General features: G+C 44.2%; 1 protein-coding gene across 1 annotated transcript; it reads right to left on the bottom strand.

The window, feature by feature from the left end:
* Positions 1 to 773: 773 nt before the first annotated feature.
* Positions 774 to 10395, bottom strand: drd4-rs (dopamine receptor D4 related sequence). Its single transcript, XM_041203123.1, has 4 exons — positions 10159 to 10395; positions 8613 to 8725; positions 2094 to 2686; positions 774 to 1021 (listed from the first exon to the last, which is right to left on the bottom strand). The coding sequence occupies exons 1-4, from the start codon at positions 10393 to 10395 to the stop codon at positions 807 to 809; spliced, it is 1158 nt and encodes a 385-aa protein (XP_041059057.1). The 3' UTR covers positions 774 to 806.
* Between the last annotated feature and the right edge of the window lie 13370 nt (positions 10396 to 23765).

Genomic DNA, 23765 nt, shown 5'->3' with positions numbered 1-23765 from the left:
ATCATGAGGGGTCTGGACAGGGTAGATAGAGAAAAACAGTTTCCATTGATGGAAAGATCAAGAACCAGAGAGCACATATTTAAGGTAACTGGCAAATGAAGCAATGGCGACATGAGGAAAATCTTTTTCACACAATGAATAGTTAGGATCTAGAATGCACTGCCTGAGAGTGTGGTGGAGGCAGGATCAGTTGAGGCTTTCAAAAGAGAATTGGATCATTATCTGAAAAGGAAAATTTTGCTGCTACTGGGGAAAAAGCGGGCGAGTGGCACTAGATGAATTGTTCCATCAAAGGAACCACTCGATCTTACTGCCAATGTGAATCTTCTTCCCCTGTGCCAGGCAATTGCCATCTCTTTACCCACTGGATAGTAGGAGGTGCCTGGCACCTGCCCGGTATGTAGGTATATAGTTCTCTCCAGAGGACAATCTCTGCCCAGAGTGCCCCTCAGTGTGTAAGTAAACCCACAACTAGCCAATGTAGTTGCATCAAAGTTCTGAGGTCTTCTGACCTCCTCCCTTGCCAAGGCAGCTCCCTCTCCTGCCGCATGCTCCACTTTAGTCAACTGATTCACTGACTCAAATAGCAAAGGGGGGATTTTAAAAGTCAGTTTAAAAGAGTTCAGCCAGAACGGAACTGTCCTGAGAGGTGGAATACATGTGAAGAAATGTGAGATGGCTCCTTCGGAGGGAGGAGTGGAGGAGACAACAAATCCTCGTCGGGTATGTGGGGCTGCCAACCTCCCAGATCTTCAAAAGACATTTCTTCTTGACTATTCTAGGCATGGATACACGGTGCAGATTTGTCAAGGCCCTGCACATGTCTGACAGCGTAGCAGCTTCTGAAAGACCTTCCTGAATTCAGTGTTGAAGGCTGTGTAGATGATGGGATTGACGGCACTGTTTACATATCCCAGCCATGTGACCACACTGATCAGCATGGAGCCAATGGTGCAGGCCTCGCACAAAACCTTCATGATATGAACGACAAAGAATGGAGTCCAGCAAGCGAGGAACAATCCTGAGGAGAAAAATACAGGCACTTAAATCAAATGATGATTCTCTCTAAATTGACTCATCCCCAATTCCCAGGGAATGGAAGCTCAGTGTTTATGATCCCCAAACGCTCCATCCCCTGCCACCACTCCATCTCCAGTCTCTTTCTCCCCCATCACTCTCTTCACTGTCATTCTCCCTCCCTTTCACCCTGCTTCCTTCACTCTCCCTCCTGCCTGTCCAGTCTAACTCAACCCCCCTTCCTCAATTGCTTCCACAACCACCTCTATCATTCCCCACTTGCCCTCACTCTCAACCAGACCTCCTCAGTCATGCCCCAGCACCCCTCACTCTCCCCACTGGCCCTCATTCATGACCCAGATCACCTTACTCTCTCCCTCCCCACACCCCTTACACTCTCCCCACCCCCTCTCAATCCAGCCCCCTCACTCTCACCCCAGCCCCCTCATTCTCTCCACACATCCCTCACACCCTTTCTGCACCCCCTCACTCTCTCCACAACCTCTCATACCCTCTGTGCACCCCCTCACTCTTTCCCCCCACCCTCCTTCACTCTTTCCCCCCACCCTCCTTCACTCTTTCCCCCCACCCTCCTTCACTCTTTCCCCTACCCTCCTTCACTCTCTCCCCCACCCTCCTTCACTGTCTCCCCCCCAAGCCCTCCACTCTCTCCAGCTCCCCCAATTCTCTTCCCCCTCCCTCACTCCACCAATCTTGTCACACTCTGTCCCTTTACTCTCCTCTACCTCCTCACCCTCTTCCCCCAACCCCATCATTATCTGTCCTCCTGCTCTCTCCACACCTCCCTCATTCTTGCCCCAGCACCCTTGGCTTTCTCCCCACCCGCCTTGCCCCACCCCACCCCACCCACTTGCCCTCTCCCCACCCCTCACTCTCTTACATCCCCTCTTGCCCCACCCCCTTCGCTCTCACCCCACCCCCTCTCCGCCCATCCCCTCACTCTGCACCACCCCCCCCAAACCCCACCCCTCACTCTCTCCCCCGTTCCCTCTCCACCGCCACCCTCTCTGTGACCTGCCCATCCCATGGAGCTGTGTTGCAGCATGATCACCCACCTACTACAATCGGTAGGACTTTCATTGCTTTCCTCTCACGTCCATTGACTCTGCGGCTTCTCCCGATGGCCCCTTTCCCCAGGCCCTGACGGGACATGAATCCATTCTCCTTTGGGGTTCCCACCTTTGCTCCTTCTGGTGCTTCCAGGTCTGATGTGCTATCGAGCTGCGTCATTATTAAATCACTTTTAGGAATGTTCTTAGCTGCAGTGGGGCTTAGGTTTGGCACCAAGTATTTAACCACTTGCCTCTCGCCCTTGCTGGGCCTGAGCTTGAAGGAGAGCTGGTGTTCCTGGGCTGAGAGTGTTGTTATCCGGCTCTCCCCCCAGCGTTTGAGGCCCCGGAACATTCCATAGTACAGGAGCAGCATAATCGGACATGGGACGAAGAAGGAGCAGATGGAGGAGTAAACCACAAAAGTGCCGTTCTCCAGTTTACAATCTGTCACATCTCGGTTAGGAACATTGTTGAGCCCAAAGATAACTGGGGAGGCCACCCCAAGAGACAGAAGCCAGGTGGCTGTGATGAGAACTAGCTGGCGTCCACTGAAATGGTTTCTGTTGTACTTCAGGGGTACAATCACAGCAATGTACCTGCACAAGAGACAGAGGCATTGAGCAAAAGTAGATCAGCAAGTTTGTCAGAGGAATCGAAGTAAGTTCCAACAGTTCAAATTGGCCAGTTTACATTCTGCTGCGACCAATGACCTTTGACTCTAGGCCCAGGTGTGGTCTTTGACCCATTGGTATTTTGTACACTGGACACACCATCACACACTCAAAGACAAGATCTGGTGTTTGATGGGCCCTGTCTCTGTCTAGTGGTTCTGACGTGCATGTAGACGGAGTTAATGCCACATTTCCAGTGATATTACCTGCTCCGGAGCAGCTCCCAGAGACTTCTAGGCCATCATTTCAAGCCATTTCTCTCAACCAGCTCTCTTGGTTTGGCTGCTTTCCAATATACATCAGACAGAAGCACAGATGAAGCTACATGCTTGTCCCAAGACCAAGGTTAAAAAGCTCTACCCCTAAGATTCCCCGCGCTTAGGGCTATTTGGTCTATACACTCACGTGATCCCCTTAACAGTAAAAAATGGTTTAACTTACAATTACTACATTCCTCCCCCTTTAATTTTGTTTTACTTTCTTATTTACAAAAAACATCAATGCACATTATACGCAATTATATATAGTTCATGCCATTATAAATTTAGTCTTTGAGGAGGTTTTCAGACACGGGTGGACGATGTAAATCTACAGCTGGAGGTTTTTCCATTGGATCACCTTGCATAGGAACTGCAGCTTCAGGGACATCCCTAGACTATGGCAATTCATAATTATTTACTTCAACAGAGACATCGAGTATGTCTATTCTTTGTTGATCTAGCACCTCAGGGGCCGAAGTTTTGACTCCAATTTCAGGTGGATTAACTGGTTGTTGGAGAGTTTCCCAACTTCTGAGATGATCCACATGTTTCCTAACAATCCTGTTTTCCACTTCTACCTGATAAGGTAAAGGCCCTGTTTCGGAGACAATTGTACCAGGGACCCATCCCGGTCCAGTTGCAAAATTTCATACAAAATCTCTCCCAGAGTAAACTCTTGACCTTTAGTGTGAACATCATGATTTACTTTCCGACTGCCCTGGTTTCTCTCCACCTCACCCTCTAAATTAGGGAATACTGGATTCAATCTTGTATGAAGTCAGTGCTTCATTAACAATTCTGAAGGGTTCTGGACACTTATTCTACTGGCTTTTCAGCTTTGATTTTGACTTGTATTTTTGTGTTTGCCACAGGTTTTGTCTCACCTTTCATTTTAATTTCACAGTCGACCAAATTTCTCTCTGGTGTAATCTTAACTTGGGTTCAGTTCAAGGGTTGAAGTACCCATTTGCATTTTGGAAAGTTCCATGACTTTTCCTTCTAATGCCTCTTTAGTCTCTATCAAGTGATTCTTCAGTTCTTCTGTCTCTTGTTTGTGTCTTTTGGTTTCCTCTCGGAACATTGAACATTGTTGGGCTTTTTTCATCCAACTGTTTCTTCAGTTGGTCCAGAGTGGCACTGTACTCGTTTCACTGCCTTTCATGATTTTCCCGTGGAACCAACTCTGACCTGAGGGATCTTTGCATCCTGTAAAGGTTCTTTGGTTCTTCTATCTCATTTCAAAAGACACCATCATATTTCCTTGTCAACCCAGGATTTCTTCCTGTCCTGGCCCGAAAAATTCCTAACCAATTTACTTTGATTTCCTTCAACCAATCACAGCCCAGAAGGCTAGGTCCTTCTCCTGTTACAGCAATTATTGGCAGCAGAGCCGTCTGTTGTCTATATGATACAGGTACAGAGGTGATGCCTTTCACTTGCTTTGCTTCTCCTGTATATGTTTTTAACTAAGCAGTGATTTTCTCCAAACTTAATGGCTGGGTACCTTCTCTGAGGTATTTAAAGATGTTTTCTCCCACCACTGTGAATGATGCTCCTGTGTAAACCTCCATGAGCAGAGGCTTTCCATTTACTTGTAGTGTAACAATGATTGGTTCAGTTTTCCTGGCCTTCAGATTGTGTAGGGAATAAACATCAACCTCAGTAACTTCTGACTCATCTATGCTGTGTACTTCATTTAACTTGACATGCTGTCTGGCTGCCTGGATCGAGTTCTGCACTGTTTAACAACATGCCCTTTTTGTGGCAGTAGTGGCATTCTGCCTCTTTGAATCCATAGACTTCGGGTGCATGATTTCCCCCACAATGGTGACACTTCAACTTCTGAGTTACTGGTGAGCTGCTTCCATCATTTCTTTTTGTTTTTCTAGCATTAGAGACCCTGTCCTGCTTCGCAATAGCCTCCCTGATCTTTGCATCACCCCCAGCAGCAAAACAATGCCATATTGCACACTCTGCAAAGCCTGCAAATCCCTTTCAGCACTCTCCATTGCTTGCACTATCTCCATGGCATGCTTCGGGTCTATCTCAACTTCTGCAAGCAAACGGCGCTGAACAGCATCATCGGTCGTCGTTTATGCCGCAAACTAAATCTCGCAACAAGTTGTTTAAAGCATCACCGAAGTCACAGTGCTCTGTTAACTGTTTTAACTTTGTGATGTGCATTGCGATCAACTCACTGGGGGCCCTTACTCAAGAATTAAACTCGAATCTTTGCATGATCCCTAAGGGTCTAGGCTGAAAATGCCCTTTCACGAGGTCGACTAGCTTGGTGAAGGATCTGGAGTTTGGCGCATTTGGAGCTAACGAGCTACGGATTATACTATAGGTTTTGCTCCCGCAGACATTTAGGAGAATTCTGTTTCTCCTCCGCAGTTATTTCATTAGCTACAAAGTAGAAATCTAATCACTCAATGTATTGACTCCAGTCTTCGACAGATGAGTCGTACGGGTCAATTCTGCCGAAGAGAGGCATTGCTGGTGAGTATACTTCTTTTCTTCTCTTAAAATCAAAATACAGTCGCAAGGCGAGGTGCTGCATCGACACTATTTATCCTCGTCGCCAATTATAATAAACTTGGAAGTGCAGGACAAGTTTCTTGTAAGAAGCAGTAAGCTTTATTTACAGACTCCTGATGAGGCTACATGCTTATTCCAAGACCAAGGCTAAAAAGCTCTATCCCTAAGATTCCTCACGCTTAGGGCTGATTAGTCTATACAGTCACGTGATCTCCATAACAGTAAGAAATGATTTAACTTACAATTACGGCAATAAATAATCAGTCTTCATTTTCTAGAGAAAGGCACTCTAACCTGTTCAATTTTACTTGATGCAGCCTCTCAGTTCTGGTATAATTCTATTGAATATTTTTTGCACCTTTTACATCCTTTTTATGATACGGAGACCAGAATAGGGGCTGATCAGTTTACAACCTATATTAATGACTTGGACAAATTGACAAAGATCTAGGTTTGCTGACGATACAAAGGAAATGTAAGCTGTGAGGAGGACACAAAGCAGCTACAAAGAGATCTTGCGTTATCTGGTGATCATTCACTGAACCACCGCAAAGTGTAATGAGTTTTTCTTGCTATGTGTAAGGTGAGGAGGCCGATCCCAAGTCCTACTCAGCTAAAACAGGAATCAAACCCTGTGCTGTTTGCATTAATCTGATCAATAAGCTAGCTGTCTAGCCACCTGAGCTAGCTTGTCTGGAGGCATTATAATTAAGGTTCACTAATTGGTCCCTGTGATGAGAAGCTGAGTAAATTGGTACTATACGCTCTGGAGTTCAGAAGGATGAGTGGTGACTTTGTTGAAACATACACGATTCTGAAGGGCTTGATAGGGTCGACATTGAGGGGTTGTTTCCCCTGGCTGGGGAACCTAGAATATGGGGCCACGGTTTAAGGATAAGAGACAATCTTTTAGGACTGAGTTGAGGAGAAATTTCCTCACTCAAAGGGTTGTGAATCTTTGGAATTCTTGACCCCAGAGGGCTGTGGATGCTTCATTATTGGATATATTCAAGGCTAAGATAGATGTTTGGTCTCTCAGGGAATCAAGGGATATGGGGAGTGGATGGAAAGTGGAGTTGAGGTCAAGGATCAGCTGTGATCGTATTGAACAGCGGAGCAGGCTTGATGGACCAGATGGTCTATTCCTGCTCCTATTTTTTATGTTCTCAATTGCTCACAGCACTCCCTAGTGTGGTCAACCAAGGTTCTATACAAGTTTAACATAATCTCTCTGCTTTTCAATTCTATCCTTCTAGGAATAAGCACCAGTGTTTGTTCATTTTTAATGGCTGATTTTGGCAATTTGTGTATCTGAACCCCCAGATCTCAGGTAAAAACAAAATACTACGGATGCGTATTCCAGCATTTTCTGCTTTTAACCCCGGATCTCAGGGTTCCTCTATCCCATTTCGACACTTATTTTTCAAGGACTATGTGCCCTCCTTGTTCTTCCAACAAAATTGTTCCATCTCGCACTTCTCTTTACTGAAATTCAATTGCCAATTATACACCCACTCTCCAAGTTTATTAATATCTTCCCATATTGTGTTGTTAACCTCCTCTGTATTAACTACCCCAATTTTGTGTGTCATCCACAAGTTTTGAAATTGTAATTCTGATTCCTGTGTCCAAATTGTTTATGTAGGTGGTGAAGAACAGTAGTCCCAGCAATGATCCTTGTAGAATACCACTTCCCATCTTCTGCCAACCTGAATAACTATCTTTAAACCCTAATCTGTTTTGTGCTCTGCTTGCTTTCCATTCTGCTGCTTGTCCACAGACTCCACGTGTTCTGACCTTTGTCATATATCTACTATGGTATACTATTGAAAGATTTTTGTAAATCCAAATATATTACCTCTACTATATTACCCTTATCATTTGTTACTTCTTCAAACAATTCAATAAATTTGGTCAAGTATAACTTTTACTTTTAGAATCCATGTTGACTACTCTTTATTATATTATCAGATTCTAGATGTTTTTTCTATTACATCTTTGATCAAGAATTCCATTGTCTTTCCTACTACTGACATTAAGATAATTGGTGTATAGTTTCCTGGACTGTTCCATCTCCCTTTCTATATATAGGAATAACATTAGAGTCCAATGATGCATTCCATCCAGACAAGGGTTTTTTTCATTTCTAAGTTTGATTAGTTTATCGATCACCCCTCTTCCCCCCTTTCTATTTTAAATGTCTTCATATTCTTTTGATATCTAATGGCCACTTTGTTAATTTCCCTGGTAAATATGGGGGCAAAGTAAATATTTTTCTGTCTTTCACTGTCATTGCCTGTGAGTTTATTGTATGCACCCCTTAGTGGCCAGAATGTTTATTCTGATTTTTCTTTTGTTGTTTATGAGTCTGTAGAATACTTTACTTCTATCTTTTGTCATTTAATTTTGTAGTTTCTTTGCCTTCCTGTTTGCTTTTTTTTTTAACTTCTTTCCTAACCATTTCATATACCCTTTTTGTCACTCGATGTACTTAATGTTTGTCTTTTTCTTGAGTTTCAATTTTGCTCTAATCTCTTTATTCATTCATTACTAGTTAGTTTGTTCATACATTTGGGTGGACTCTATCTCCTGGGCTGTTTTGATGTTTCCCACTACCATTCTATTTGGATGTTTGTCAGTATGATTTTCCCAGCTTACTTTCAAAAGTTCCATTCTCATTCCCTAAAACTCAGCTTTCTTCCATTTTATTGCTTTCATCTTTGTCTTACTTAAATCCTTCTCAATCTTTGTCTGAAAACTTATTTAGAGAATCTCAGAGAACTAGAGCTTTTTGGAATGGATCGTTGGGCTCTAATGTTATTCCTGTATATAGAAAAGGAGATAGAACAGTCCAGGAAACTATTCACCAATTTATCTTAATGTCAGTACCAATTGCTGTTTAAAGAAACATTGAAATTTAAGGGGATGCTGACAGAATAGGGGACAAAACCTTCACACTTATCAATAGGCTCAGCAGCCGCCTCAACCTGGAACTTACTGGAGACAGCTTCTGTGAAGTGAGACTGATGGGAGATGTGAATGCTGATACGAACCTGTCCACACTGATTGCACAGAGGTTGAAAATGGAGGCTGTGCAAAGCATCACATCCATTGTCATTAATACATCACACAGGAAGATGTTCAGAGTCCAAATCCCACCCTGAAACTGGAGAAAAGCAGATGCATTGAGTTTGCGACAACACCAGTAACACAAATACAGCCAGTGAGACTTCACACTAACACAAGAAGTGATTGAGATAACATGACAAGTGATGTCCAAAATAGAGATATGGCTACTTAAATCAGAAAGCTGCAGCCATGAGCTGACATTCCATAAGCCTGGTTCTTAAAACAAGGTTGGAAAGGATGCTTCTTCATGGCACCTTCTGGAGTGGGAAGGTGGGTAAGGCCATTACAGCCGAGGTGGCTGGTGGACATTAGGAACGCTCCAGGTTGGTGGGATCTCAGCAGTTTAAACATCAACCACTGGCCAAGACCCTTCTAGATTGCATTCCATGCACCTGAAAGTTGGAGGTTCCTCAGTGTCCAGCCATGCCCTGCACATAACATGGAGGGCCCTTGTGCAAGACCCTTGATCAATGGTCAGTTTCTGAAGAAAGTACAGTTAACAGGTCAAAAGGCCAGGAGACAATCAAAATTGTTGCTGGAGATAGAAGGCAATGAGGGATATGGTTGTCAGGGAGAATCGGAGAATATGGGGAGAATGTGAATAGGTTGGAAGGGGATATTGGAGAGAAGGTGGGTGAATGGGGTTGAAGGGTGCGGTGGTACTTGGGATTGAGGAACATGGAGAGATGGGGCAGGAATTGAAAGATCCATTAAGAATCTGGTTAGGTTAAAATGATCTATGAAACATCTTTGACCAGATGGACATTTTCTGTTCTGAAAACTTTTCAGTATTTAAATGCATCAATCATTGGTTACTAAGCCAGTTGCTGGGCAGTGTAGAGGGAGCTTTAGTCTATATCCAACCCGTGCTGTACCCGCCCTGCAAGTGTTTGATGGGACAGTGCAGAGGGAATTTTACTCTGTATCAAACCCATGCTGCACCTGCCATGGGAGTGTTTGCTTGAATCAGTGTTGAGGAAGCTTTACTGTACCATACCCACAATAGACGTAATCAAAGCTACAGCGACTGGTAGAGAGAACACCCAAGGACATTGCATAGATGTATGTTTATTGAAGGTTGAAACATTTAAGTATACCTGCCATTTAGCAGAGAGTAGCTGACCTCTCACCAGCTCTAGTAGTCATGGCATATACATGGCTGCTCAAAAGGAGGTGATTAAATTCTCTCTTGTTGCAGATGGTCTTTGCATGGAACTTGTGTAGCATGAATATTACTAGCCAGTTATCAGCCCAAGCCTGAATATTGTCTAGGTCTTGCTGCATGTGGGGTCAAACTGCTTCAGTATCTGAGGAGTTACAAATGGAACTGAACACTGTGCAACATCCCTACCTCTGACCTTATGGTGGAGGGAAAACCATTGATGAAGCAACTGAAAAGGGTCAGGCCTACGACACTGCCCTGACGAGCCCGCGTGGATTATTTAATTGTTGAGTATGAGAAATCCCTACCTCAGTATAAACATAGAGCGGCAGGACAAGGACAGCAAGAAGCAAATCTGCTATAGCCAGGCTGACTATGAAGTAGTTTGTCGCTGTCTTCAAGGATCTCTCAATAAACACGCTGAGGCACACCAGGACATTGCCTAGGATGATGGCTACTATTAGCAGGACACCAAACACGAGGGCAAGATAATTGTACTGAGAGCTGTCAACCTCATGGGTTCTATTCACTGTCCCATTGAACATGGTGAAGTGACCAAATAGTCACACTTCAAGACAATCTGGAAAAAAAAGCAAAGGGCTTGAGTCATGTTAGGGTAATGCACATTGGGGCTACACACATTGGATTATGCACATTGGGGTAATGCACATTGGGGTCTCACATGGCCTCCAGTGGTCTGAAGGCAACAACTTATCAAAAGATCAGAGGGTGGAATCAGAAAGAGGACCTTTGTCCAAGGCATGCCATTTCTGAATACCAGTCAAAGCATCTACAGCTTTCAGCATCCACGCAAACAAATAGACAGAACATGAACTAGTGTCTGATATGAAGGTCATCCAGAGAATGCAGAGCATAACTACCAAGTGTTGGAGTGCTGCCTCTCCCCATTCAACAAGCAGTGATCTATCGACTGAACAATCAGTTCATCTCCCACCTTGGCTGACCTGGTGAGGTCAGTGAAGTCCATCAGGCCCATTTCCAAATGTGCAGGTGGTAAAGGCTGCACATTTCTAATCACCAATACTCCATTTACCCTGGGACCTTTCCCTTGGGGTTCTCATTGCTGAACGATCCCCCAGAGTCACTTGTTTGACCCAGGACAGATGACTTCCTTCACTCAGGGTTAATTGTTTGACACTAGATAGATTGCCTGTGAGGTGAGATTGTCAAAGGTAGTTTAGGTTGTGAGAGTATAGTTTGAGCATAATTGTCAATTTGGTGTACATGGTCCCAAACTGGGGCAGTTGGGATCTGCCATGTACACTCAAAGATCCAAATTCAAACCCAGCATCCCACCACAGGAGACGTTTCCTTCCCTTTATCTGTGTTTGATCAGGATGAATTTCCAAAGGCAATGACTGATGTAATGAATCGTAGAATCATAGAATAGTGTAGCACAGAAGGAGGCCATTATCCCATCGAGTCTGTACCAGCTCTTTCAAAGAGCAATCCAGTTAGTTCCACTCCCTGTTCTTTCCCCATATCTCTGCAACATTTTCTCTTTCAAGTATTTATCTAATTCTCCCTTAGAAAGCTACTATTGAATCTATTAGACAGGGCATTCCAAATCCTAATCACTTATTGCATGAAAACGGACACCAAAAAACTGGATTGAAACAGAGGATCATCAGATAAGATAACTCATTACTTGTGTCCCAACATGACAGTTAATTTCTTTCTATTTGCTTATGTGCTAACAGTGTGTGGTAATTGCATTGAATAATAATCCATTGATTTCTTTAGCTTTTGCTTGCTCTGTTTTGAAAATTCAAAGAAATAGGCCTATGAAAAGTGATTCAGTGAAGTGGTAATACAGAAGATGAGAGAAGCCCTTCAGATGGGGTTAGTACTGAGCAGACAGTTCAGGTTTTGTGATCTCCACCACTGGGAGCAATAATGTCACTGTTGGTACCAATAGGGGAAGTCAGAGTTCAGAATCCGCAAGCATTGAAACTCCATTATGGGACTCATGGACCTCACTGATTCTTTTCCCTGCTGTGCCTTGGATTTTAAAGAGATAAGCACCTCCAATAAAAAAAGCAGAAGCACAAGCTGTTTTCCAAAGTATTAAAGGCTTTTTTGCTCTCCCGTGGAGCAGCAAGAGAGGCACAGGGAAAGAGAAACCAGCCAGTGTTTCAGCTCCTAATCACTGCCCAGTGGGTTAGAGAGAGGGGAAAATTAGCCAGAGTTCCTGCTCCTCATCACTGTGCAGCGACCGTGAGTTCGAGAGAGGGGAAATCAACTAGAGCTCCTGCTCCTGATCACTGGCCAGTGACCCCTGAGTTAGAGAGAAAGCGGGGAAATCAGCTAGAGTTCCTGCTCCTGATCACTGGCCAGTGACCCCTGAGTTAGAGAGAAAGCAGGGAAATCAGCTAGAGTTCCTGCTCCTGATCACTGGCCAGTGACCCCTGAGTTAGAGGGAGAGGAGGGCAATCAGCCAGGATTCTTGCTCCTGATCACTGCCCAGTGATTCCTAGGTTCCACAGGACCAACCATTAAGCGTCAGCACTTTTGAGAGGGAAGAAAAAAAAAATAAGAAAAACAGTAAAAAATACTTGCCAAATAGATTACATCTCGAAATCCCTCTCTGGCATCACAACTCATTGTCATGCATTATTGCCACATCAGTGTCCCTTGTTGCTTTCATACATCATCTCTCTCAATTAATGCCTCTCACCCAACCTCCCATACCCCCCTCTTGTCTACATTCCATTTCATTCACAATCACATTCACACAAAGCACACACTTTTTGTTTGAGGCTCTGGAAAGTGATCAGGAGTTAGAGCCTTTGCTGATGGTTTTCTTTCTCTCTACCCTCTGCACTGAGGTTAACTATAATCCCTTTAACTTTTAATTAATGAGAAACTGAATTCCCTTTTGGAATTCTTCAGTGCAGTCTGTTTCTCCTACCCTCAGTGTCAGTCTGGTCCTGTAGAGTGCAGAGTAATGTAAGTGATGTGCCCCTGATGGATTTCTCAGGACAAGAACTTCAAGGGCATATTAGCCAAGGAACAGTCAATGAAAGCCAAGGAGGTAAGACATGAACGGGACAGGTCAGGATGCATTTAATCACTTGAATTATTCAGGATCTATCCTTGCCACTAATTGAAGGTGCTCTAATTCCTTTCTGCAGCTCTACATTCTCATTGAGAAAATTAGCATGTCCATGAGGCATGTGTATATATACTTTTAAGAGCTGTTTGATAAAGTGTCACAAAATAAACTGGTTAGCAAAATTAAAGCCCTTGAGATTAAAGGGACATTGGTACAAAATTGGCTAAGAAAACAGAATTGTGGTAAAGTCTGGTGTCCCCCAGGGGTCAATATTAGGATTGCCATTCTTTCTGATGCATATTAATGATGTGAACTTGGGCTTAGAGGGCCTAATTTCAAATTGACAGGTGGCATTATCCTTGGAAACGTAGTAAACAGTAAGGAAAATTGTAACAGAGTTCAGGAGGATATAGACAGGCTGGTGAAATGGGCAGACATATGGCAGATGCAATTTATTGTAAAGAAGTGTAAAACAATACTTTGTGACAAGAAGAATGAGGAGAGGCAATGTAAATTAAATGCTACAATATTAAGGAACAGAGAGACCCTGGGGACACATATATACAAATCCTTGAAGGTGGCAAGACAATCTGAGAAAGCTGTTTAAAAAAGCATTGGGATCCTGAGCTGCATTAGTAGAGGTGCACCGTACAAAAGCTATGAAGTTTTACTAAACCTTAATAAATCACTTGTTAGGCCTCAGCTGGATTATTGGTTTCAGTTCTGGACACGATTCTTTAGGAAGGATGTCAAGACTTTAGAGTCATTACGGAGAGGATTTATTAGAATGGGACCAAGATGAATGACTTCAATTATATGGAAAAACAGGAGAAATCTATGGTTGCTCACCCTACAGCATACATGATTAAGGGGCAATTTGATAGGACTGTTCAAAATTATGAAGGGGTTTGACAGAATAAATAAGGAGAAAGTTTTCTCAGTGGCAGAACGGTTAAAAACTAGAGGACATTGATTTAAGGTGATTGTCAAAAAGGACCAGAGGCAATATGGGGACTTCTCTTTATTGTAAGTTATCGTGATCTCAAATGCTTTGTCTAAAAGGGTGGTAGGAGCAGATTCAGTACTATCACTCAAAAGGAAGTTGGAAAAATATCTGAAGGGAAAACATTTGCAGGACTATGGGGAAAAAGAGGGATTAAGAGAGTAGCTCTGCCAAGGCACGAATGGCTTATTCCAGTGCTTATCATTCTAAGATTCCCAGGGGAGTGTGAGGCTGTACTTAAAAACCAGATGGTTAGAAGTGTCTGTGAGAGTTAGCTCAGCTCCCAGCCCAAATTGGGATGATAACATATCAATAATTGGTACAGCCACAAGAATTTGGGGGAATATCAGTTGAATGACAGATGATTAATAAACCAGAACTTCTCAAATGCTAAACTGGGATTTGTAAAGAAAGTTCCTACACATAGTCAGAATTTATTGGACAGTTTTAAAGCTCCACAAACCATAACATAGAATAAGCCAACGCCTCAAGTAAGGGCACAAGCTGTAAATGATGTGAGAGGAGCAGGGAAAGCTGCTAAATGTTCACTCAAATATAGTCTCTCTAACCAAACTCATATAAAATACAGAGCCAACATAACAATAGCAGTGAACTGATTATATACTTGACCAGGAGCTTTAGCCCGCTGACTGCAGGGGGGACACAGGCATTGAATGTGAGTGAGGGGTATTTAGGTGTGGATGAGGGAATATGATACAGTGTTTACTCCTCTAATCTGGCTGGGATCTGAAACGTCCAGCTCCCTGTGCATCAATTGGACCGTTGACAAAAAGTATAATCCAGGGTTAGGCAGAGTTAAAAACAACAGTATCTTTGAATAAACCTGTGTTTTTAAACTCATGTTTGACATCTATCCACAACAATGAGACAGAGAATACCTGTTCCCACAGACTCCAGCAGAGAGTACCTACTCCTCACCTACCTCAACAGAGAGCACCTGTTCCCACATACTCCAGCAGAGAGTACCTACTCCTCACATACCCCAGCAGAGAGTACCTGTTCCCACATACTCCAGCAGAGAGTACCTGTTCCCACATACTCCAGCAGAGAATGCCTGTTCCCACAGACTCCAGCAGAGAGTGCCTGTTCCCACAGATTCCAGCAGAGAATAATTACTCCCCACAGACTCCAGCAGAGAATAGCTATTCCCCACAGGCTCCAACAGAGAATAGCTACTTCCCACAGACTCCAGTATTGAGTACCTAATCCCACCGACTCCAACAGAAATTACCTACTCCCCAAAGACTCCATCGGAGAGAAACTACTCCCCACAGACTCCAGCAGGGAGAAGCCATTCATATAAACTCCAGTAAAGGGTACCTGCTTCTTCAAACTGCAGTCTGAAGTATCTGCTCCCTCAACAACTCCAATGAAGCCCTGGTTAACGGAACTTGGGAGCTGATTCCAATTTTCAGCAATAATGAAACTTAATGCAGATCCGCAGGTTAATCACAGACTAGAAATCTCACCAGAGTCTCCTATGCAGATTAAGTCGTAGAAAACAGTTGCTTAATTTAAGTGTGTACTTTGGACAGTTTCCATCATCTGAGAAACCCGACCGGGTGTTTTCTGCAGTAATTCCGGTCTCAGTGAGAGAAGGTTTCTATCCGTACTGATGAGCAGGTGCTGGACAGAGATGTTAGAGATCAGGAATGGTGCAAAATGAAAGCTCCTCCCCGTAACCATATGTGGAGACTGCCAGCTACAGCATTCCCTCCCACCCTCCCACTCCCCTCTGTCTCTCTCTCTCTCTCTCTCTCATTCTCTTTCCATGCCACTATCACACCCTCCTTCTCTCCCTCACTCCCTCCCTCTCTCCTTCATTCCCTCCCACCCTCTCTCACTCCCTCCCTCTCACTCTTTCTCCCTCTTCTTCTTTCTCTCCCTCTCTTTCCCCCTCCCTTTTCCCATCTCCTTTTTCTGTTGTCTCTGTCTCTCCCCTTCATCTTCTTTCACTCTCTCCCTGCCATCCTCCCTCTCTTCCTCCCTCTCTCTCTCCGTCTCTCCCTATCTCCCTCTCTGTCTGTCTTTCTCTCTCTTCCCCCAGCCACCTATATATCTTTCTCCCTCTCTTTCCCTCCCCTTCTCTCTCTTTCCCCTCCCTCTCTCCCTCACTCCCTCCCTCTCCTGCCCTGTCTTTCTCTCTCAATCTCCCCACCTCTTTTCCCCACTTGCTCATTGTTTATCTCTTCCTCTCTCCCTCCCTCCACCTTTCTCCTTCCCTCTCTTGTTCTCTCTTTCACACACCAGGGTTTTGTCAAGGACGACATACTCCACTCCATATTTTCATTTGTGAGTCTTGAGGTGAAGTTTGTCTTTGCAGTTGGATGTGTCCAGATGTGGTACACTGGATGTGACATTCTGGATGTGACACTCTGTATGTGATACTCTGGATATCACTCCAGGTGTGACACTTTGGATGTGACACTTTGGATGTGACACTCTGGATGTGACGCTCTGGATGTGACACTGGATTTGACGCTCCAGGTGTGACACTCTGGATGTGACACTGAGAGTGACACTCTGGTTGTGACACTGGATTTGACGCTTTAGGTGTGACACTCTGGACGTGACACTCTGGACGTGACACTCTGGACGTGACACTCTGGACGTGACACTTTGGATGTGACACTACTGAATCATTTTCTGTTTTTCCAGTAATGGATAGAAACCAGGGATTTGCCATCAGACCCCAATTGAAAAGACACAACAACCCTGAAATGCTCTAATCTGATTTGTGAAATTGGTATAGAATTTTGGAGAGGACCAGGTAATATGGGATCTCCCCCAGTTTCTGCAGTTTCTGGCATTTAGTTTTTGCACCCATCACTCTACAACTGATGTCACAGGCGGCAGGGCGAGAGGTGACATTATAAACAACAACTGCTTAGATTTATGTAACGCCTTGAACATAGTTATAAAGTCATACAGCATTTCACTGGAGCTTAAATCAGGCACTAATTTGACACTGAACCATTTTTTGGACACATAACCACACAATCACGGAAGATTCTGATCTTTGACCACAAAGATTGGTCAAGGAAAAGGGTTTTACGTACCCTCTTCAAGGAGAAGAGAGAGGCAGAGGGTTTAAGAGAGGGAATTTCAGAGTTTAGGGCCTGGGTAGCTGAAAGCATGGTCACCAATGGGGGAGCAATTAAAACCGGGGATGTGAAAGAGGTAGAAGTTGAAGAGTGGAGAGACTTCAGAGTATTAAAGGGTTGGAGGAGATTGGCGAGATAGGGAGGGATAAGGCCATGGAGAGATTTGAAAACAATCATGAGAATTTTAAATTTGAACTGTTACCAGATTGGGAGCCAATGTAGGAAACACAGATGAGGGTTTCAGCAGCAGATGAGTTGAGGTGGGGTAGAGAAGGGCAATGTTACAGAGATGGAAGTAGGCGGTCTTGGAGATGGAGTGGATATGGAGGTGAAAGCTCAATTTAGACTCAAATAGGGCAACAATGTTGCAAACAGTGTGGTTCAGCCTGAGACAATGGCCAGGGAGAGGGATGGAATCAATGGCGAGGGAATGGAATTTGTGGTGGTGGCCGAGGACAGTGGCTTTGGTCTTCCTTATACTTAATTGGAGGAAATTTCTGCTTGTCCAGTACTAGAACACCAGTATGACAGCATTCTGAAAATATCTTAAGAAATAAAACTGCAAAATTCCCCAAAAAGGACTGGTCTCTGCACAAGCTTGTTTGAAAGAGAAGTGCAGGAGATGGGTTGTTTGAAGTTTTGAAGGAGATTGCTGGTACAAATTAATGAGCTGAATCTCTCTTGTTCTTCCCTACTGCTGCCTTGATGTCAATGCTAATGTGAAAGGCGGCAGGCATGACACTTCATACGGGAATAACAAATTCTCACAGCATTTGTTGTGAGATAAACCCTTTAACCCTTCGAAGTATTTGACTATCAGAGGACTCCTGATCCTCTTCTTTTTTTCCACAAGGATACCTGTGAGATGAGAAGCGAAATGAGTGCTTTATTGAGTTCAGAAGGTGACAGAGTGAAAGTAGGTTGGCCCCACTGTATCGTGGGAGAGGAGTCATATTCAGGGTGAGGAGGAACCAATTCCAAGTCCCTCACTGATAATCCAAACCATTCTTCACCCCACCAAGCAGCACAACCAGTTTACCGCAAGATGAAGGAATCTTTGTGTTAGAGCAGATTCCAGGGTAAAAGGGTCTTGTGTGGAATGGAGAAAGGTGTATCCAAGGGGATCAGTGATGAGTATCCTTTTATTCTTGGTATATTAGGGTGGTTTGCATTTGGGCTAAGGGAGCACATTCTGAAAGATTGCCGATACAAAAATAGGAGGTTGAGCAAACAGTGAGAAGGAATGTGAAAGACTTCAAGAAGAGATAGACAGGTGGGGATTGGACAGACAAGTGAAAGATGCAGTTTAATGTAAAAAAAAATTAAGATAATGCATATTAACAGGATAAGCAGGGAATGAACTTCACGGAAAGACACTGAAGCGTATGGATGTTCCCATTCCAGTTCACATTATTCCCATGCACCTTGATGTCCAGAGCAAAATGATTGACCACATGGGTTGACCGAGAAGGTAATAGAATGCTGACCCAGGCCCCATAACAGCTTGTGTCTCTGCTCATTGAGACGGTGCCAGGATCTAGCGCATCAAACAGTTTGCAGCTATCACCTTGCTTAACCTCACTCACATCCCAGATGATGTGAGTTAACATGGCAAATGGTCCCTTGAAAAGTCAAGTTCTAGATCAGAGTGAGGAAGAGTAGGTTACACAGAGAAATTGAGAAAGCTGTCCGCCTTTCTCTTAATGTAACAATATCAACGTCAGCAAAATCTATATCCTTCACCAGAGTCCAATATTCTAGTCTCAAACACACCCATCGACACATGTAGGGAACAGGTCATTGCCTAGTGAATTCTTAGGTTACGTAGAGGTTTAAGCCAGGGTTCCTGCTCCAGATCACTGTCCAATGACTCCTGGAATAGTGAGAGGAGAAATCAGCCAGGATTCCTGCTCCTGGTCACTGACTGATGACCCTTAATCGTAGTTGCATGAATGTGGATATCGAGTGATACCACAACAGGTAGAACTCCTGCTGACATTGACTCAAGGCTCAAAAATATCAAATATCCTTTTTTATGAGTTCAGAGAGATCAAGTGGTCTATTGAATCTTCAGGAGTAGGACAGAAATTAACAAGTGACCATTCAGATTTTAGTGACTCTTGAACAGAAGGCTTTAAATGCAATGGAAAGAGTGAATCCCAGTGAGATTGGAACTATTTCATTGTGTGGGCTCCATTGGCACTGTTTGTACAGGGGAGTTGTAGCTGAACAAATGGATTAGTGATGGTCTGATTAACTGGATTTAATCACCAGCCACTGCCACACACTGAAACATAATTAAAGTAATTTAATCTTCACTTATCACAGAGTGAAGCCTGCCCTTGTTACTGCCATGTGTCATCACCATGTAAAATGTAGGAGCAGACTGCAGACAGCCCAAGGAGCTGGGATTAACCACAAATGCTACTGTTCCTTCTGTCCAAACCCTGACTCTCTCTTCATTTGGAACTAAACTCTGATTCTCTCACTGTGTCTAAACTATGACCCTCTCCATCTCTGTGTAACTATGATTGTCTCTCTGCCTGCGTCTGACTGTGACTCTCTCTCCACCTGCACCTGAACCGTGACCCTGTCTCTGTGTCTAACTGTGACCATCTCCCTGCCTGTGTCTAATTATGCCCAGTGGGTGTAGTGGGAAATTTTGAAGTGCAGGAGCTCAGAGAAAAAGCGTTGGCCATATCATTTCTAAATCTACCATTGCTTTGTTTTTCTATGTATTAATCATTTCAGTCTCCAACAGTCAGTCAACTATGCTTTTTAAGTGAAAAATATTAATGCTGGTAGGCATTTTATTTTGAACGGAGTGGGATTTTGAATCATTAGACTTTATAGTAGCTAGAATGTCTTCATGAAATATTTAACAGGTCACGTATCCATCATCCAAAATCCTCAGGGCCAATCACAATTCGGATTTCAGATAGGCCAGAATTTTTCTCTTGTCAGGCGGGCATGTGCCCAACCCAAACAAGCGCAAAATGACACATGACGTCAAGCGAGCATCCCGACATCATCGCACACCCGCGCGATATTTCAGTCGGCAGGCGAGCAGGGGAGTCAGCAGCCTACTAAGGCCCTTAATCAATTAATTGAGTAGAAGTTTTCACTGCCCGTCCAACCATTCGGCCTTGCGTTTTTGGCGAAACCTCATCCTCAGTTGGGATGAGGCTTTGACTAGTGATTTAAAAAAAAGTTGTTTACACTCTTAGTTAACATGTCCCCGCTCACAGGGACATGTTTTAAATATTTTATATATCTTCACTTTTATTGTTAAAACTCCTCAGCTACCTGAGGCAGCTCTGTGCCTCAGGGCGCTTTTGCTGCACACACCTGCACGCATGTGCGAACTTCAGTGCACGTGCTCCTCCCGCCCCCACCCCGACAGCGTTGAGCACTGCAGCACGTGTTTCATGCTGGCTGGCCGTTAACTGGCCAGCCAGCATGAAGTCAGGGTCGGGGTCTGATCACAGGCGGCTGTCGGCTTTGCGACTGCTCCCAGGCCTGCCTGCCGCACCTCCCCCGACGAGGGCAAAATTCTGCCCATTTGGACTAGGCCTAGGCCTTGGACTGGTACGAAGTAGTTGTGAAACCTATCAGAAAACATGTCCCTGGTTATCCAAGCTCTCTTATTGGCATGACAATAGCCTAAGCCTAGGCTGGCTATAGTCTAAAGTCAATAAAATGGCTAGAATAGTAGGATATATCACTGAATAATAAATGCAGAATACCTGTAATAAATTCCCACTTGTGGCACCGCCTTCAATTCTGCTTGCAGGAGAGGGTTCAGAGTGTTGAAGCACTCTGCTGAGTGGCATTCTTGAATAGTTCTCCCAGCTTCATCTACCTCATCAACATTGGTTTTTGTTTCATAAGTTTGTCTTTTATAGATTGACATTATCTCTTGCTCATTTATAAATGCACGTTGTTCCAGCACATCTATCAACCCGTCACACATGTTCATCTATGAGCACTTTCTCTACCAGATTCACGATGTCATCCTTGTCATCACTGTTTTTATCATTTAACTTTCATGAGCCGAAAATTGCCTTGGGCCATCGGCTGAATTAATGAGGTTATGTTGGACGGAGGTGGGGGGGGGGGTGGGGGTGGGGATGTTGGGAGTAAGTAGCTAAAAGATTGTTCTTCACCTAGAGTTTAACTGGAGATGTGCTTAACAATTCTCCAGGACCTGCGTAATTTTACAGTTATCTTTAAGCCCAGCTACCTGACAATGTGCACGTACCTCTGGTACAAAGTGGCTGTGAAACCCATCAGAAAACATTTCCCTGGTTATCCAGGCTCTCTTATTGGCATAATAATGAACAGGTAATGTCTGAATACCCTTGAGGCTGCTGGGGCATTTACTCTTCCCAGTTGCAGCCAGTTTACATTTGTGTGTATCAGCCTCATTGGCACAACCAAGGACAGTCAACCTATCCTTAGCATCCTTAACACCAGTTGGTGCACTGTCCTCAGCCATGGCTAGCCTAGGGGCGAGTTGCCAGAACAGACTCATTTCATCAGCATTGTAAATTTTTTCAGGCAAAAGGTTTTCATCTGAAACCAGCATAGCCAGCTCATCATTAAATTTTTCAATGGCGTCATAGTTTGCAGAGCCTTTGTTATCACAAACTTTCAAAAACTTGATATCATAATGCTTCTTGAACTTCTCCAACCAACACTTCATAATAATTTCCACAATGGATCTGGTTCCGCATGTGCTAGAGGGAGAGGCAGGTCCTGTCCTTGTGCTAGAGGGAGAGGCAGGTCTATTCCTAGTGCTAGAGGGAGAGGCAGGTCTTGTCCTTGTGCTAGAGGGAGAGGCAGGTCTTGTCCTTGTGCTAGAGGGAGAGGCAGGTCTAGTCCTTGTGCTAGAGGGAGAGGCAGGTCTTGTCCTTGTGCTAGAGGGAGAGGCAGGTCTAGTCCTTGGGCTAGAGGGAGAGACAGGTCTTGTCCTTGGGCTAGAGGGAGAGCCAGGTCTTGTCCTTGGGCTAGAGGGAGAGGCAGGGCTTGTCCTTGTGCTAGAGGGAGAGGCAGGGCTTGTCCTTGTGCTAGAGGGAGAGGCAGGTCTATTACTAGTGCTAGAGGGAGAGGCAGGTCTTGTGCTTGTGCTAGAGGGAGAGGCAGGTCTTGTCCTTGTGCTAGAGGGAGAGGCAGGTCTTGTCCTTGTGCTAGAAGGAGAGGCAGGTCTAGTCCTTGGGCTAGAGGGAGAGGCAAGTCTTGTACTTGTGCTGGAGGGAGAGGCAGGTCTTGTCCTTGTGCTAGAGGGATAGGCAGATCTTGTCCTTGTGCTAGAGGGAGAGGTAGGTCTTGTCCTTGTGCTAGAGGGAAAGGCAGGTCTTTTCCTCGAACCCTCTGCCGATTGGTGGCATCGCAGCCAAGTTGTGATCTATGATGTTGCATCCTAATGTGTCAAGAGGAAGCGCCCATTTAGTCTGACAAGCATGAGCACTGATACCTGGCTTATGAGAACTCTTGAGCACATTGGTGTTATAATTAAGTTAATTTGATTGAATCCTTGCTCACATTCTGCAGTGCTGCTTGGAATTACTTGTGTGCGGTGTAATAATGGTTGTAAACCATGGGGAATGCATTGTCCAGTTTTCTCCACATAATCCCTGAATGCATTGATTACAGGAGTAGATGGTAATTTAAACCACTTGCAGAGAGAAGCTGTTGCCAATTCTCCATAACTTAGTGACATTTCAACTGGCCAATAGTCTTTGCCAAGAACGCACAATTGGTTGATCAGAGATACATAACTGGATTGAGCTGCAGAGGCTGAATGAGAACCTTTCAATGACATGGTTGTGAACATTTGATTTTCTAAATTATTGACAAGACTGGTAGGAAACTGCTGATAGTTGATGCTGATAATCTTAATGTTGCTTCCTACCGAGGCCGTTCCAAACTTTCCCTGTCCAATTGCGACTTTGATCTCAAGAGGTTTTGTGCCAAGTCGTTCTTTCAGTCCATGGAAAAAGTGTACCCTGCGTTGTGTCTGCATACACAATCATTGTAGTGCATTTCTGAAAACACATTGTAGATCAGAGCTAAGCTAAGAGCAACTGTTTCAAGGAAATTCTCTTGAACAGACCCTCATAGGTTTTCCTGTCAGATGCAGATCTTGTTTCATCTTTCATTACCGGTTCAAAATGAGCACATAATGCTTCATAGTTGCACCACACAGCTGACACTATTCAAAATGACCTTGCTATTCATCTGGTGCTTAAAATGCAGCCTATTTTGGAAATTTGTTGCTCTAATACAGCAGTGCATTCTGCCGGTTGCCTCTGATTGAAAGGTGATCTGTTATACACAGTGTATAATTTGTCCGTAAAGGAATAGAAATGGTTCACTCCAGCAACTTCCGTAAATGAGTCATCCACTGAAAGTTCTAATCTATGGTTTAGGCAATGCCAAATAATACTTTCTGGGCATTGCTCCATAAGTCTGAGAGTTACACCTGATTTGGTACCAGCATAACACTCACTCTGTCCCTAGCAAACACTGCAAGATGCTTCTTCAGGTAGGAGCCACCAAAACCATGTTTCATGAGACATTCAAGAAGATACTTAACTATAGTATCAGCTTTTTGATCTGAACATTCAATCAAATCTGAAAACATGGGCCTGAATTTTACCTTTGGCAGGAGCGCGTGATCGGTGGGCCTAGGATCAGCTGGGAAACAGA

This window comes from Carcharodon carcharias, chromosome 13 (assembly GCF_017639515.1).
Source record: "Carcharodon carcharias isolate sCarCar2 chromosome 13, sCarCar2.pri, whole genome shotgun sequence".
In the NCBI taxonomy this organism is placed as follows: domain Eukaryota; kingdom Metazoa; phylum Chordata; class Chondrichthyes; order Lamniformes; family Lamnidae; genus Carcharodon; species Carcharodon carcharias.
Note: the sequence above shows the minus strand (reverse complement) of the source record. Positions and strands in the feature narration are given on the sequence as shown.